Source organism: Momordica charantia (assembly GCF_013281855.1).
Source record: "Momordica charantia cultivar OHB3-1 chromosome 8 unlocalized genomic scaffold, Mcharantia_2.0 BLBB01000008.1, whole genome shotgun sequence".
Taxonomy (NCBI): domain Eukaryota; kingdom Viridiplantae; phylum Streptophyta; class Magnoliopsida; order Cucurbitales; family Cucurbitaceae; genus Momordica; species Momordica charantia.
In genome coordinates, this window is record NW_028275166.1 from 6,715,328 (window position 1) to 6,729,253 (window position 13,926).

A 13,926-nucleotide genomic window follows, 5' to 3' on the forward strand; every position below is an offset into this window, starting at 1 on the left:
CCTATTTCTCTCAAGCACAAAGAAATCCTATTTCTCTCAAGCGCAAAGAAATATGAATCAAGGTTCACACACACTAAACTGCATGAAAATAATTCTCGTGGAATAAACTAATAAAGATATTTTATCATTTTTCATTGAGATAGTGTTGTGCATTCAATTGTTGCATCCAATTTAAAGAAGAATCCAAATGCAATTTCGGACTGCAGAATATGTTGAATTTGTAGCTTCTACTGGTTCCAGAAGGTAAGGAAGCAACCACATCAATAGGGTGAGTGCAACCTCATAGAACAACTGGGCAGTAAGATATGAAGCCATTATTTTTCAATAATGATAGACCTGTCGTTATTCGGAAGTAAAACTTAGATCAATTTGAAAGTACCCAGAAATATGATACTGTCAAACCAAGTAACTCTTACAAGATTATAATCCACATAAAAAGCCGTAACTCTTATTTCCATCTAGACGGTAGTATACCATCATATCAAGTTGAGGTAAAAAGGCAACAAAAATAATCGGTGGAAAATAAAACAAGAAATATCTTTGTCCAGAAACATGGATGACAACATGTCGAATAGCTGCAGATGGTGACATCGTGCCCCAGAAGTTAAACACCTTTTCAGAGGCCATCAAGGGTAACAGGTTGGCGCAAGAACCTCTCCATTTGACGTGCCCTGGTTTTAATAGACATGTCAAATACCTTCTCTCCAAATTCGACAACTAGACCACCAAGTATGCTGGGATCAATCTGGTAAATACAAGAAGTGCACTGTTAGAATTTCTCAAAAGGCATGCAGCTTAATTCGTAAAATTTAAAACCTAAAAATTTTCCAACTAAAATACCTTCTGCTCGAGCTTAACATTCTTGCCTTGTCCAATTATATCTTGCAATGTCTCCTTCAATTCTTTCTCTTCTTGAGGTGGAATGGGCTGGTAAAATACCAATCAGTTGTGATGAGCATCGAGTTTTAAATATAATGTCAATAAAAAAAGAGATAAAAACTACAAATAATTGACAGCTGCGTGCTGATCTTATAAAAACCATTTAACCTTAAATGTCAACAAATATACTTCAAATTTCTTCTGTAATCGACATTTACATCTGTAATCAACGAATTTCCAGTACCAATAGGCTAAAAATAGAAATAAAAGCAAATATAAATAGTCCGACAAGCCTCCTAATACACATATAGAAAAGGCATCCCACATCATCCACAAATCAGTCGCCAGATTTAAATGAGTTAGAAGATTTCACGAAATCCTTATTGTTTAGTTTTTTGACATTTCGGAAATATATTAGCTTCATCCCTTAGACACAAATATCACTTTTCATTAGTCAATGCTAAACATATTCAATCACATTGCACATTGAACTTTGTACTTAATAATCTAACTTTACCTGAATTAAAAACAAAAACAAAAAGGACAGTAAAAGAAACTTACAATAACAGTTGTAACAACTGCTTTAACTTCTCCCTTATGAGCCATAGTCAACTCCAAAAACCTCTTTGCTATGCTATCTACATATCTCAGCCTCCCGTTCTCAGCCAGAACAACTACAATAAATAATCAAAATAATTCCAGGTGAGAATTCACATAAGATTCCTTGAATTAGTGCATATAGCCAGTATCAACAATTGCACAGCACGAATAATTCAGCCATTCAAACAAAATGTAAGTGCGTGAGTCAGGAACCTCATTAACCATCTCAAATATTCCAAAAATTATATAGTATAAAACTCACTTCTTCAATCATGAAAGGCAAAAATCCTCAAACCTCTCAAAAATCTAATACAGGACAATCAAGGAATGTAAAAGAATTGAACTTTTAGTTTTAGCAAAAAAAAAATTAAAATACATATGAAATGATACCATCAAGATTTGACAATTGACATAGAAAAAGAAATACACATTAACAAACAGATTGTGCTGCATAATATGGGCCCAATGGTGACAGAGAGGCATTGAAATATCAAAGACCAAAAAGCTAAATTTAGTTTTCATCCACACAATTACAGAAGAGTAATCAGTCCTACCCAAGAAGTTCTTTACAACGTCTGAAAATTTAGCTTCAGCAGAAATTTCATTGATAGCCTTAACTCTAGTTTCTGCTGGAACTGACAGGTCCATTGTGAACTGAGAAAATGTAGGGCTTTTCTTAATAGCCTCAACAAGGTTAACAAGCTCAGCTTCCACCTTCTCTAAAGAATTAGCTTTTACTGCAGCTAGATATAGAGCAGAAGCATAGTTTCCAGACCCTCCAAACAAAGCAAGAGGCACCTGAAATATAGCAAATAAACACACTTGTAAAAATAACTTCGATGAATTCCAGGAAGAGACATATATTCCGAATACACCCAGACTTCCAAAGAGAACATTTAATAGTAATTCTGAAAATCTTTAAGCAAAATGATAATATGACTCAATAACTAAGGCTATGGTTCACCTACCTTGACTTTTTCTACTTTCCCTGATGTAGCGGAATAAGTCCTTGAGAGCTGCAGCCAGTCAGGAAGCACATTACTGAAGTGATATAACCATACTAAAACAAAAAAAGTGAAAATTCAAGAAACCAGCTTCGTTCTCGCCAGCATCAACCAATTTCAAGGGGAAATTCGAAATAGAAGCTTCCAATACCTAGTAAAACTTGTTTAGTCCTCGATTTGATATCAAAAAAATAAAGAAATTGGCATTTCCTATTTACTAAGAATGCACAACCACCCAAAAACGTCATTCCCTAATTCAACCTATTTATCACAAGCTCCACGTCTTTTCTAACCTATCACTAGAAGTAACCGAAAAACCTATTCCCTACGCGGTTCGAATCAACGAATTCAGCACATACAGTACACAAGTTCGGATGATCAACATTATGTCGTCCGGATCATAATTTCTAAAACTACAAATTCCCCCCTTTTTCCGATCAACCAAATATATTATAAACTCAGCAAAGCCTAAATCGACAAATAAAGAGTACAAGAGCTCGACATTTCGCCTCGAATCCGACATGGAAGAGGCAAGACAACAAAGGAACGTCCCAAACCGAAAACAACCCCAACCGAATAAGAACAGTAATAAGTGAGTACCGGTATCGGAGTGCAGATGGACTCGGATCTCAAAAACCTGTTGAGGACGGGGATGGTGGATCTCATGCGCCTAGCCAACGCCATTTTCCGAACCAAGAAACCCTAATTTCTCAAACCCAGTGTACGGCGGAGCAGATTGACGAGAGAAGTTTGGATTCGAGTTGAGAAGAGAGAAGAGAAGTGCTGTTGTTTCGTTCGGCAGCAAGACTTCTGCTATTGCTAAAATCACCAGCGGCAACGCGGGCTTTTCATGAAACCGGCGCCAGATCCTGACACGTAGATCGCCTCTTTTTTATTTTCAATTTCTTTTCTTTAATTAACGATTAAATATCTAACTTTTATGTTCTACCACTAAAAATTCCAATATAATTAAATTGGTTATTGCATTATGACCTATCAACTAAAAAGAATCCTCTATGTTGTATCAGTCAATAACCCTATTTTATCGTGTGATCATGTTAAAAGACAAATGGAATGATGTTGGAATATCCACTCTTCCATGCCAAAAAAAAAAAAACAATAGTAATATTTAAATGAAAAAACCAATATTAATATTTAGATTGATTTGTGTTGAAATTGTGTTATATATAATATTTAATTTAATTGCCCATGATTCTTTCAAATAAGAATTTTGTTCATATTATACCTTCTCTTTTCAAGAGATTATGTACCTTCTATTTGATTGCAATAATTTCGGTCTTTAATTTTTATAAGGTTTTTTTTTTTTATATTCATAAACTTCTCTTTCGGGGATGGAAGATTCAAGCTCCAACTTTTACGAAAATAATTAATGTCTTAATCTGAACTTAAGCATAGCTAACTGCCAATATGGGTTTAACTCGAAAGGCATCTTACTCCTTCCCTGGAAGTGAAAGTTCAATCTTCAATCCTCATATTTATACTAGAAAAGAAAGCATAACTCAACTAATTAATACATATATTATCGACCTTAATCAAAAAGTCAACCGTTCGAATACACTCCCACATGTTAAACTAAAAGAAAAAAAAAAGGTAATATATTGACCAATTAAAATATACCCAATTTTTTCATTGCACCCACAAGAAGAAAAAGGTGGAGCCAAATTTTCATGTTTTCTAGTAAGATACAAACATAACTGGCAACCTTAATGGGATCAAAAATCAACCTCTGACCAAAATAAAAGATATTCAGCTAACAGAAAATTTTCATTAGTGCATTTCTTTCAACCTCCATAGAAAATTTGATGAAACAAGGAGATTTCAATAGTATAATCATTTTCCACTTCATATTTGTCAAAATGTATAAACAAATGTAAATAAGGTAAAGTTTCAAAACTACAAAATACTTACCATTAAGAAACTAGTATTTTATTTGCCACAGTAAGGATGAATGTGAGCTATCAACTGCATATATCAGATCTGAAGAGACACGCCCCACCAACCGGTGTGCAAATAACTTGGACTTCAATAATGACAGTAACCGAGAATGTCGTGCCTGTTTCCTTGTCAGTACTTGAATATAAGCATTTAGTCCTAGCCATTCGACCTCTCCGTTCTCGAGGTGTAGACGTGGACGTGGAAGCGATTCGAGTTGAATAGAAGACATCCTATTCTTTATGAGCACATCCATGTACCTAACCATGCAAAAGCACAAATGGTTTCCACACAAATATGTTCAACACGCAACAATTTTTCTTATATAAGAAACCAATCTGAAACATGAAATAAAATATAAGACATATAAAAAAAAACTTGCCCTCCAAAAGGAGCCCAAACCCTAAACATGCATAAACGGAGTCAAATCCAAAAGAATAAAACATAATTGGTAATTACAAAACAATATTGAAACCGACACCCCATAAGATGTGTTAAAGCTAACAATTTTCCACCCCTCTTCCGAAAGCCTCTCCACCCCTCTAAAAGTTCTACCATTCCTCTCAAGCTATAGACCTCAAAAAATATCAATACATACCTGCAAAATAACTCTGCCCTTATCACGAAAGAGAGGAAAATGAAGAACTTTATCCATGATAGAACAACAATACATATTACGCGCCAGAAGATCCCAAAAACCAACGCAAGATGACTTAGATTTAAGGAACTAAGAGAAGTGGCGTTAACAGAGCAATACTGACCTTAGAGATCTGAGAATTATGTTTAAGAGAAAATCTCCTCGAAGTTTGCACATGTATGATAAATGGCAAATGTAGCAATGGAACTTCATTGCACATAACAGAAAAGATTGAAAAATGTTTAATCTGACAACAGCAGGAGTATTGATATTCAAATCAAAGAAGATCGGATGGCATTTAGGCCTTAAAAAGTCACACAGCTTTGCCTTTAGATGATGACCAGGTTTCCCTTGCCAGCAAACAGTCAGGCTTGAATTTAAGTGCTTATTCAAAAACCTGCCATTAAAAAAAATAATAAAAAAAATAACCCAAGCTATACAGGAAAAAAGTTGGAAACTCCAGAAACTGGGGAGATGATAAGAACATGCTTTAAATAAAGTCGAGCGTCGACAGAAACAATTAGAAAGCAATCTGGTCTTTATCAAACGAAAAGAAAAAGAAATACTCCACATTTGTTTATGAAATATCATTTTAGTAAAGAGCACCTATGCCCCCCACCCCAAAAAAATTTATGACAAATGACTAGATAATTTATTGGCAACTGTTGCTCAACAGAACAAAAAAAATTACTGCATGATTATGAGATAAGCTAACTTTTTGTGGATCATTCAAACATCAATGCAAGTGAAAATGACAGTAGGTCAGAATTGACAACTAACTTTGTGTAGTCTGCCCGAATTTCAAGAGAGTGACAGTTGATGAGCAAACCGCTCCATCGAAGAAATGAAATGCCATCTTTGCAAACATAAACTCTTTTGGAGACAAGTCCTGATGTATTTCCTACATCAAAGTTCAGGCCGAACTTTCTTTCATTCATGTAGCAGTTATATTCCCGGAATCCTCTCTGAAGTCTGGATAGGAAGTGTGTAGCCAGCTGCTTGGAGGTTGATATGAAAAGGAAATCATCAATAAATCTAAGCAGCATATAACCAGGATTGGATATAATTTTACCCTCGTTGCTACTCCGGGAAACAGAAATGTCGAGACAATCTTGTCTCACAGATAAATCATTAGTCCTAGATTCAATAACTCTTCCAAGAAATGGAAAAATCACCTTCCTCTCCAGATCTCCAAAGTATAATGAGCAAAGCAAAGATGACAAAACACTTCCTTGAGGAATCCCTGATCCTTGTAAGTAAAACTTCTTATCAAATTGCATAACATTCCGCTTCACATGCTCATATAAGGTAGAAAAGAGCTTTTTCTTTTGTACGGATCTGCTCAATTCCTACAAGATTCAGCTAACAATTAAAAAAAATACACAATAAGAATTCAAGAAGCTTGATAAAAAAATATACATCTATTGAGAACAAGTTCCAATATTCTGTTCATTTATCCTAACATATAATGTTTTTATGTTCATATGAATGGAGAGATAACGTGCCACCTTAAATGCTAAATATATCAATGCCTGTATCATCAAGGGTTAAGTCTCTAGCATAAGAATGCTGATACAACAAATTAATAATTCAATTAATGCGTCATATCTCCAAAAAATCATGATGATTCTATAGTTTCAAATATAAGCCAATATGTAAATTTTGCATATTATATACCTAGGATCCTTTTTTTTCTGCACAGTGAAATAGTTTGAATTGGCTCATTCTTTCACCACCCAACAATTTAAAGTTTAAACTACCATAACCTCTTAAGTTCTATCCTATGAGCAAACATTAACCACTTTTTTTGTGTACATGGATGCCCTAATGCAAGTTAGATTTAGGATTTCTCAAATAATAGCAACAACAGTAATAAAAAGTAGGGAGAAGCACACTACAGCTATTATGATTATTTTTGCAGTGAAAGGTTAGTCTTCTATTACCAATTTTAACTCCTGGGATGCTTTCTTACTTCATTAGTTGTATTTTCTTCCATTTCATTTTCACACCCATGAGAGTTTATTTCTTTGAACATTTTTGTTCATTTTCATATCAATAAAAAGTTCGTATTTTGTTAAAAATAATTGTAAAAGCCCACAATAGTAATCCTTGGCAAGACTACAGCGATTAAAATTACTTTAAAAAGTTAATGGGGGAAAAAATGGTAGCATCACAATTTCTTTATGGGACAAATGCATTGATGGGCTCTTTACCACAGTTAGTCTTTGCCATATAGAATGTCCTAGGACGAGTACAATTACAATTTCAATTTCAATGCATCAGCTATAAACTGTATAAAAATTAAGCTATAAACTTCGCATTGAGAACAAAGAGTAAGTTGTAGAAAGCACCTGATTAACATTGACACAGTGCAAGGAATGAAATTGTGGAGAAGCACATCTTGGGCTGATATTTGGATCAGTCAACATTACATTCTCATGAACCCACGAAGTCTTTGTTGTGCATAGCATCTGATAGGATTGTTTAAGATGATACTCATCTTTCACAATAACGTTTTTCATCACATCAAGCAGCTTATCTTGATCAACAGAATCAAATGCATTTGATACATCAGAAACAACAAGGAATAAGTCGGGCATGGAAGCCTTAGCCTTCTTCAGACCAAGTAAAAATGTCCGTAACTTTCGATAGACATCACCGTAATCAAATACCGATGATCCCAATAGCTCTGATTCTTTTAATTTAATACCTTTCAGAACAGCGTGTGTATCCCGGAGAACATAATTCACAGGCTTGTAGTAATCAAACTTGTGAAGCTTTTTCCTTACACGCACTCCACGAGATTGACCATCTTTGCAATAGAACTCTTCTGTTGGCATTCTTGAATATGCCTTGAGATTTGCCAGAATCCTTACTCCATTTTCTTTAGGGCACAGCCTAAGTTTTGAGAAACCAAATGATCTACTTGCCAGAATATTTCTGACAGCTGAGTCATTCAAGTTACGATAACCTTTATCATTAAAGTTATTAGTGATGGTGCTCTTTGTAAACTTCTCCCAAATTGACTTCCGAAAAAAATAAACATCTTGTTTCCCGAACTCAGTTTCAGTAACGTAGAAGTGAGCTTGTATCAATGGTACAACCAAATGTGAAAAGAACCAATAAATCCACCTTTCCATTAGATTGTGTTTCATTATGCATACTGCTTCCTTTTGCATACTGTATCCCTCGTGCATGACCTTCGTCCCCATAGAGTTAGACACCTCATCATTCTGGCAACATAAAGAAAGTTTATTTGATAGAAATGGAAACCTTGAGGTTTTCAATTTATGCATAGCTTGCTTCAAGGAAAAATTTTCAAATCTTCGTAATTTGATAAACTTGGAAATATTTCTCCTCAATATCCTCCAATTAGAACAGGTACCCAGCAAATCTGCAGGAACTATACTCCGACAAACAGCCCATATGAACGAGACCACCTGACTTTTAGGGCAATAGAACTTTGCTGCAAATTGAGGATCAATTGGTTCTAGAGAATTCTTGATTTGTTTGATATCAAAACCACAGGCATCTTCACCAACTTCTATATCCAACTCACTTCCATGACACTGAAAGATTTAGATATCTTTATAAGAAGAAAGAATTTAGTTCACCGAATACCTTCAGCTGATACAATGACACACCTAGGTTCAACCTAACTTTAAAAAGGGAAAAGGTAGCATTGATTATCATAAAACATACACTCCAGCAAATTGGCAGTGTTAACATACTGTGCATGGCAAATGATGATGATCCTAGTAATAATAATAATTTATACGGATGACTGGTAAATCTTGAGTCTTATCAAATCAATAGATTTGTCAACATCAATATACACTTCAAATTCTTCCCTCAAAGGGTACTAACCTCAAACATGGAGCTTGAATTTCCAACAGGTATTTGGTCTAATGATGCGACACCACAGTGTTTATCCATCAATCTAACATATTGACAATTACGGCTTCTACGTATAAGAACCTTGAGCAATTTGATAAGTGAATGATATCTGGAACCAAAATCTCTTTTTAGAAAAGCATATCTAGAACCAAAAGTATGAAATCAGAAAATAAACAAAAGTGAAACTGAGAGATTATATGGGAGAGTTTCATGTGGCTTTTATTATTCTTAATGCTCCCTATTGAGCCTATTCTATATTTTTGTCTTTTCTTTTTTCTCTTGCTCCTTTAGGAGTTTATATTCTTGAACTTTTTCTCCTTTTCATATATCAATGAAAAGTTGTTTCTTGTTCAAAAAAAGAAAAAAGGAAAAGTTTCATTCTGAAAGCCCTAGACCCTGATAGTCAAGCACAGATATCAATCTTTTTCTGCATATCCATTCTCAAAAGTCAAACTCGTTATTTGGGGAAATTTCAATAAAAAAAGGCCGGACTCTGATAACCATGCAACAGATATCAATGTTTTTAACGCATCCATCTCCAGAATTCTTCTCAATAACATGTCAATATCCTGGAAATATGAGTTCTTCAACCTCTTTCATTAAAATAACCTTCAATCCCAGAAAAAAGATATGACTGATAAGTCTTGCAATAGACTCAGATTTAAATTGGTAGTTCGGTTACCTCTAGCAATACCAAAGAAGGAATCAACTCCACTTACAGGCAGTTCAATCCAAATGGACAGGTGCCACTGTTGCAGAAGAATAATGCGGAAGGAGTATTTCCAATTGCATCATACGAGCCAAAGATATGTCTAGCAAGACTCTCTGAACCAGCATGGTTTGGCTTCAAGGAACGAAGTACATCTGATTATTTGTAAAAGAGGAACACATAATTCCAAGGCCTAGACAGTTACTGTGAAAGTAATTAAGGGACATCATAAATGTTTTCAGTAATAATATACTCAAAAAAATTGGGACCGTTAATAGAACAGAATAAGAGCACTATGCAAGAATTTGATTGCAGGATTGGCCACCACTGAATCATAAATCAAACAAAGGTTAACCTGGCTACTGTTTAAACAATAAAGGACAATCATTTCAATAGGCGTAGGTCACATGAATTGGGAAATGATTTGCATCCTCAAAATTTTTGCAATGTGTTAATTTTAGATTCTGGAGACAAAAAACAAATATGTTTATTTCAAAAGGCTCAAAAAACAAATATGTGTAAAGCAGAGACACAAGAACCACCTAAATGAACAAATGTTACAAATGAAGAACCAGCTAATACACATAGACAAGAATCAACGTAAGATAACCTAAATAATAGGATACTTCCTCTCCGAAGAATTGATGGAGAACAGTCCAGGTTGTAAAACATGGATTTCCTGTTAATATAAACCTCTTCTGCAATATTCTTTCGAGGTTGCAACAATAAAGAACCAATGCACTGGCATAATATATAAATTAAAACAAAGAAAATGGTGAAAAGTTGAACAAGACTCAGAAAATGTGTACAAACAAATTCAATATAAAAAGATGAAGCAGACATGCAAATGCATGTAGAGTTCTAGCCAAAAACTTAACATTTAGAATTAGAGTTCACGGAGCATATATCACTCGATCTGCTATGGGCATACAATGAATTTGCTAACACTAGTTCACAATTGTTTCCATATTGCCTATTCTTTAAATTGGATGCACATTATTTCATACTCAGGATTGAATTCTGGATTGCACGTCATGCTTTCAATCAGAATGGACCAACTTTAAATCACCTAGTTTGTTAAACAGACCACTTATTCAGCAGCACTCAACAAAATAAACTTTATCGTTGTCATTTAAAAAAATATGCAAGTTATGCATCATATACTTGCCAAAAAAATATTAAATAGTTTTTCCCTTGCATATGTTGCGTAATTTATGTGAGGTTTATTTTATCAAAATATTTAAAAGGAGAATATTAAACATTTAACTTTGGAGGACACATATCTCATGAAAATAAATTAAATTAAATTAAAACCTTTTTAAGATAACATCCAACAATTCTCAAATAAATCAATACTTTGACCAATGATGTACTCTCATAAAATTCAATTGTACCTTGTGGGAATGGCATGACTGGGCACTCAACTGACTTGGAGACTTCCCATGTAAGGTATTCTTACCAGAACAAATTGACGTGCAAGGGATTAAATTACAACTATTGCCAGGGTCTAACAGCCTACGCTTTCTTTCCCGTTGCCATCTAAATGGCCTTGAACGCTTTCCAAGTTCTGTAACAAACTTAATTGACTTTTCTAATTTCCCATTTGAATTCCTTTCAAGAGTAGGAGTAGGAGCGCTGATTGATTGACTAATTGTGTTTGATGAACCAAGTTGGTAGTGTTTATCCTCTTGATGCCAGCATGATGATTGCATATAACTCCTTTTGCACCCAGAAAAATATCCAGTATGAAAGGGGGGACAGGAACTACTGAAGGAACCACTAGGTTGACCACCATCCATGATTGGATTAGCAATATCAGCTCCTTTCCTCCTCTTCTTCTGCAGTCCTGAAATAAATTTGAAACTTGATCGCCATTATTACAGCATTCTTGTAATCTTCTAAGTTATAGGTTACAGATTACCTGTAAAGGAAGCAAAACACTCGCATGTCCAGGATGAGAAATGAACAAGGTCAAGAAAGAAAATAAATAACACTTGAAATGGTGAGTACATTGACATGAGTGATGTGACAATGATTCCATCTTAGATTTATTATAATCAAATTGGTCATGTTTATAATTGAGAATAATTTGAGTGATCCTCTTTAGCATCTGTTTCTGTTTGTACTTTGTACTAACAAGCTATCAGTACAGACACATTAAATGAGTTTGACAAAGAAAGATAGCAGTGGTATCAATGTCTAATGTTAATTGAAGAACTAAACAGAATTGGATGCAATGACATCCATTTAAAAACTCTAAAATGGAATAACCACAAGTCCTAGTTACCATGTTTACCAAATAAATTATGTTGGTTTGGGGAACCAGCTGAATATTTTGATGAATTAATGCACAAATTATTGATGGGAAGCCCTGCCACCTGATGGTGACTCTTCTGTGATAAAGGTAAGAATATTGAAGTGTGCATTAGCAGGTAGAACATCAAATCATCCCTCACCTGCCAATTTCAATTCACACCTAAATATCAGCAAATAACAAAAAATATCAATTTCATAGGTTTAAGAAAGTTGATGAAAAATCCATAATGACAGCATACCCTGCTTAAGAGAAGATCCCAAGCTGGACAACTTAGAATATCAACAATTGGACTTGACTTGATACACTGTTAAACATGATTGGTTAATTTTGACTGAGATAAAAAGGGCAAAGACCAAATATTAATATACTCGTTGCCCTCTTCCAGATAATAAATTTATCAAAACTAATAGTATAACTGAAGCCATGTCTAGTTCTTAGTCCTAAGAAATAAATAATGCCTCGATTCCATCTTAAATCTAAAAATAGATCAATAATTGTAGCCTTGAAACATCCCTGCAAAAAATGTTTTAAAAGCTTCCCCATCTAACTCATAATCACTTTAATAATATACTAAAATTATTTTGTCATTAACACCAATTAGATGCCTTCTTGTAAGCTCCAATAGTCCAATGAATGTGGCAAACGTATATCTGTGGCAAAAGTGACATCAGACTTCATTCAACGAAAGGGAAGATAGGTATCCATTGCATGTGAGAGAGAATAACGCAAAGGATAATGCCTACTGACATGCCATAACTCCCAGTCTTATCATCTTTACTTAAGACCCGAACACAATATATATATGCGTAAAACACTGAAAAATCTAACACCATAGCAAGCAATTGGGATTTTTTTAGAGAGACGAAATCGTGAATTCTAACCTTATCAAAACCACTGCAAATTACATTGCTATCGGCCGGCTGTGTACAGATTATGAGTTCGATAGTCCTCACCACAATCTGTAAAACAGAAACAGCTTTAATCACACATACACAAATTTGGCCCGCATTTATGCAAAATACCGGAGCAATATAATCCAAACTAAACAGAAGCGACTCCCGCTCTCGCATATCCATGACAGCCCTGCGTATTTACAAACGGAGTTATCAACCATGATTCTAATCCGTTAATGCAGCACTTCCTTGGTTGAAAGTTGCAATGGCAATTATCGAGGAAGATAAATTTCGAACGAAACTTCACATAATGAAAATTGCGTAACAACCACTTCTCTTTTCCATTTCCAGTAGCTTGTAGAATTTATGCACTATTTAAAACTCGCATGGATTCTTCCTCGCCGTGCTTGTAAATTCTCTAAAATAAGGAAACATATCGAGCAATCCAAACCTCATGCTGCGACCAGTGCGATCCAGCCGAGAAATCAGAGTGCGGAGGGGCCTTCTCAGAGACGACAATGTAACACTGAGTCAGAAGCACCCGATAATCATGGGGATCATCCGGTCTGAGAAGAAAGCCCTCGGCGTCGCCACCGCAGCAGCGCAGACATCGCCGCCCGTCGCAGCGGCACTCGGCCGGTGAGGACGAAGCAGAGGGAAGTAATGACACAATGGTTTCGGCAAGCGTACGTGCACGATGCCGGAAGAGCCGCCATAGAACCTCCGGAACTCGGCGCTTCTTCCTCATTGAGCTCCGGAAAATGGAGGGGAAGTTGAAGAGTCGAAGAAAGAGGTTTTTGCAGCAATGGAGGAGCAGCAGCAGAATTTACTGCTGAGAATGTGAAGGCGCCATTACTGCACGATTTTTGAAGAAGAAGGATTTATTGGGATTTGGAGTATGCCGCGTATCATGTGGCAAACGTAAAAATACAAATATTTTATTATGGTCCCTGAGCTTAGATAATTTTCAATTCGGTGATTCGTCTATACTCCGTATAAAAATGGGGATAAAACTTTTTGTCCGTATTTTGTCTTTT

At 35.3% G+C, this 13,926-nt stretch overlaps 2 protein-coding genes across 9 annotated transcripts; both read right to left on the bottom strand.

Annotated features, from left to right (window-relative positions):
- Positions 1-342: 342 nt before the first annotated feature.
- On the bottom strand, positions 343-3,294 carry LOC111020274 (ATP synthase subunit O, mitochondrial). Its single transcript, XM_022296890.2, has 6 exons — positions 3,084-3,294; positions 2,448-2,495; positions 2,034-2,277; positions 1,441-1,553; positions 841-927; positions 343-745 (listed from the first exon to the last, which is right to left on the bottom strand). Exons 1-6 carry the CDS (start codon positions 3,165-3,167, stop codon positions 617-619), a joined length of 705 nt encoding a protein of 234 aa, XP_022152582.1. The 5' UTR covers positions 3,168-3,294; the 3' UTR covers positions 343-616.
- TERT (telomerase reverse transcriptase) lies at positions 3,214-13,803 on the bottom strand. 8 transcript variants are annotated; one of them, XM_022296884.2, is made up of 13 exons: positions 13,341-13,803; positions 12,878-12,955; positions 12,235-12,300; positions 11,967-12,135; positions 11,074-11,525; positions 10,306-10,420; positions 9,690-9,834; positions 8,941-9,079; positions 7,425-8,642; positions 5,854-6,422; positions 5,198-5,470; positions 4,413-4,696; positions 3,214-3,352 (listed from the first exon to the last, which is right to left on the bottom strand). In XM_022296884.2, the coding sequence occupies exons 1-12, from the start codon at positions 13,635-13,637 to the stop codon at positions 4,423-4,425; spliced, it is 3,795 nt and encodes a 1,264-aa protein (XP_022152576.1). In that variant the 5' UTR covers positions 13,638-13,803; the 3' UTR covers positions 3,214-3,352; positions 4,413-4,422. The 8 variants fall into 8 exon arrangements, with proteins under 8 accessions (XP_022152576.1, XP_022152577.1, XP_022152575.1 ...); XM_022296885.2 differs by lacking the exon at positions 3,214-3,352 and having other exon boundaries at positions 4,321-4,696; positions 11,976-12,135; XM_022296883.2 differs by lacking the exon at positions 3,214-3,352 and having other exon boundaries at positions 4,321-4,696.
- Between the last annotated feature and the right edge of the window lie 123 nt (positions 13,804-13,926).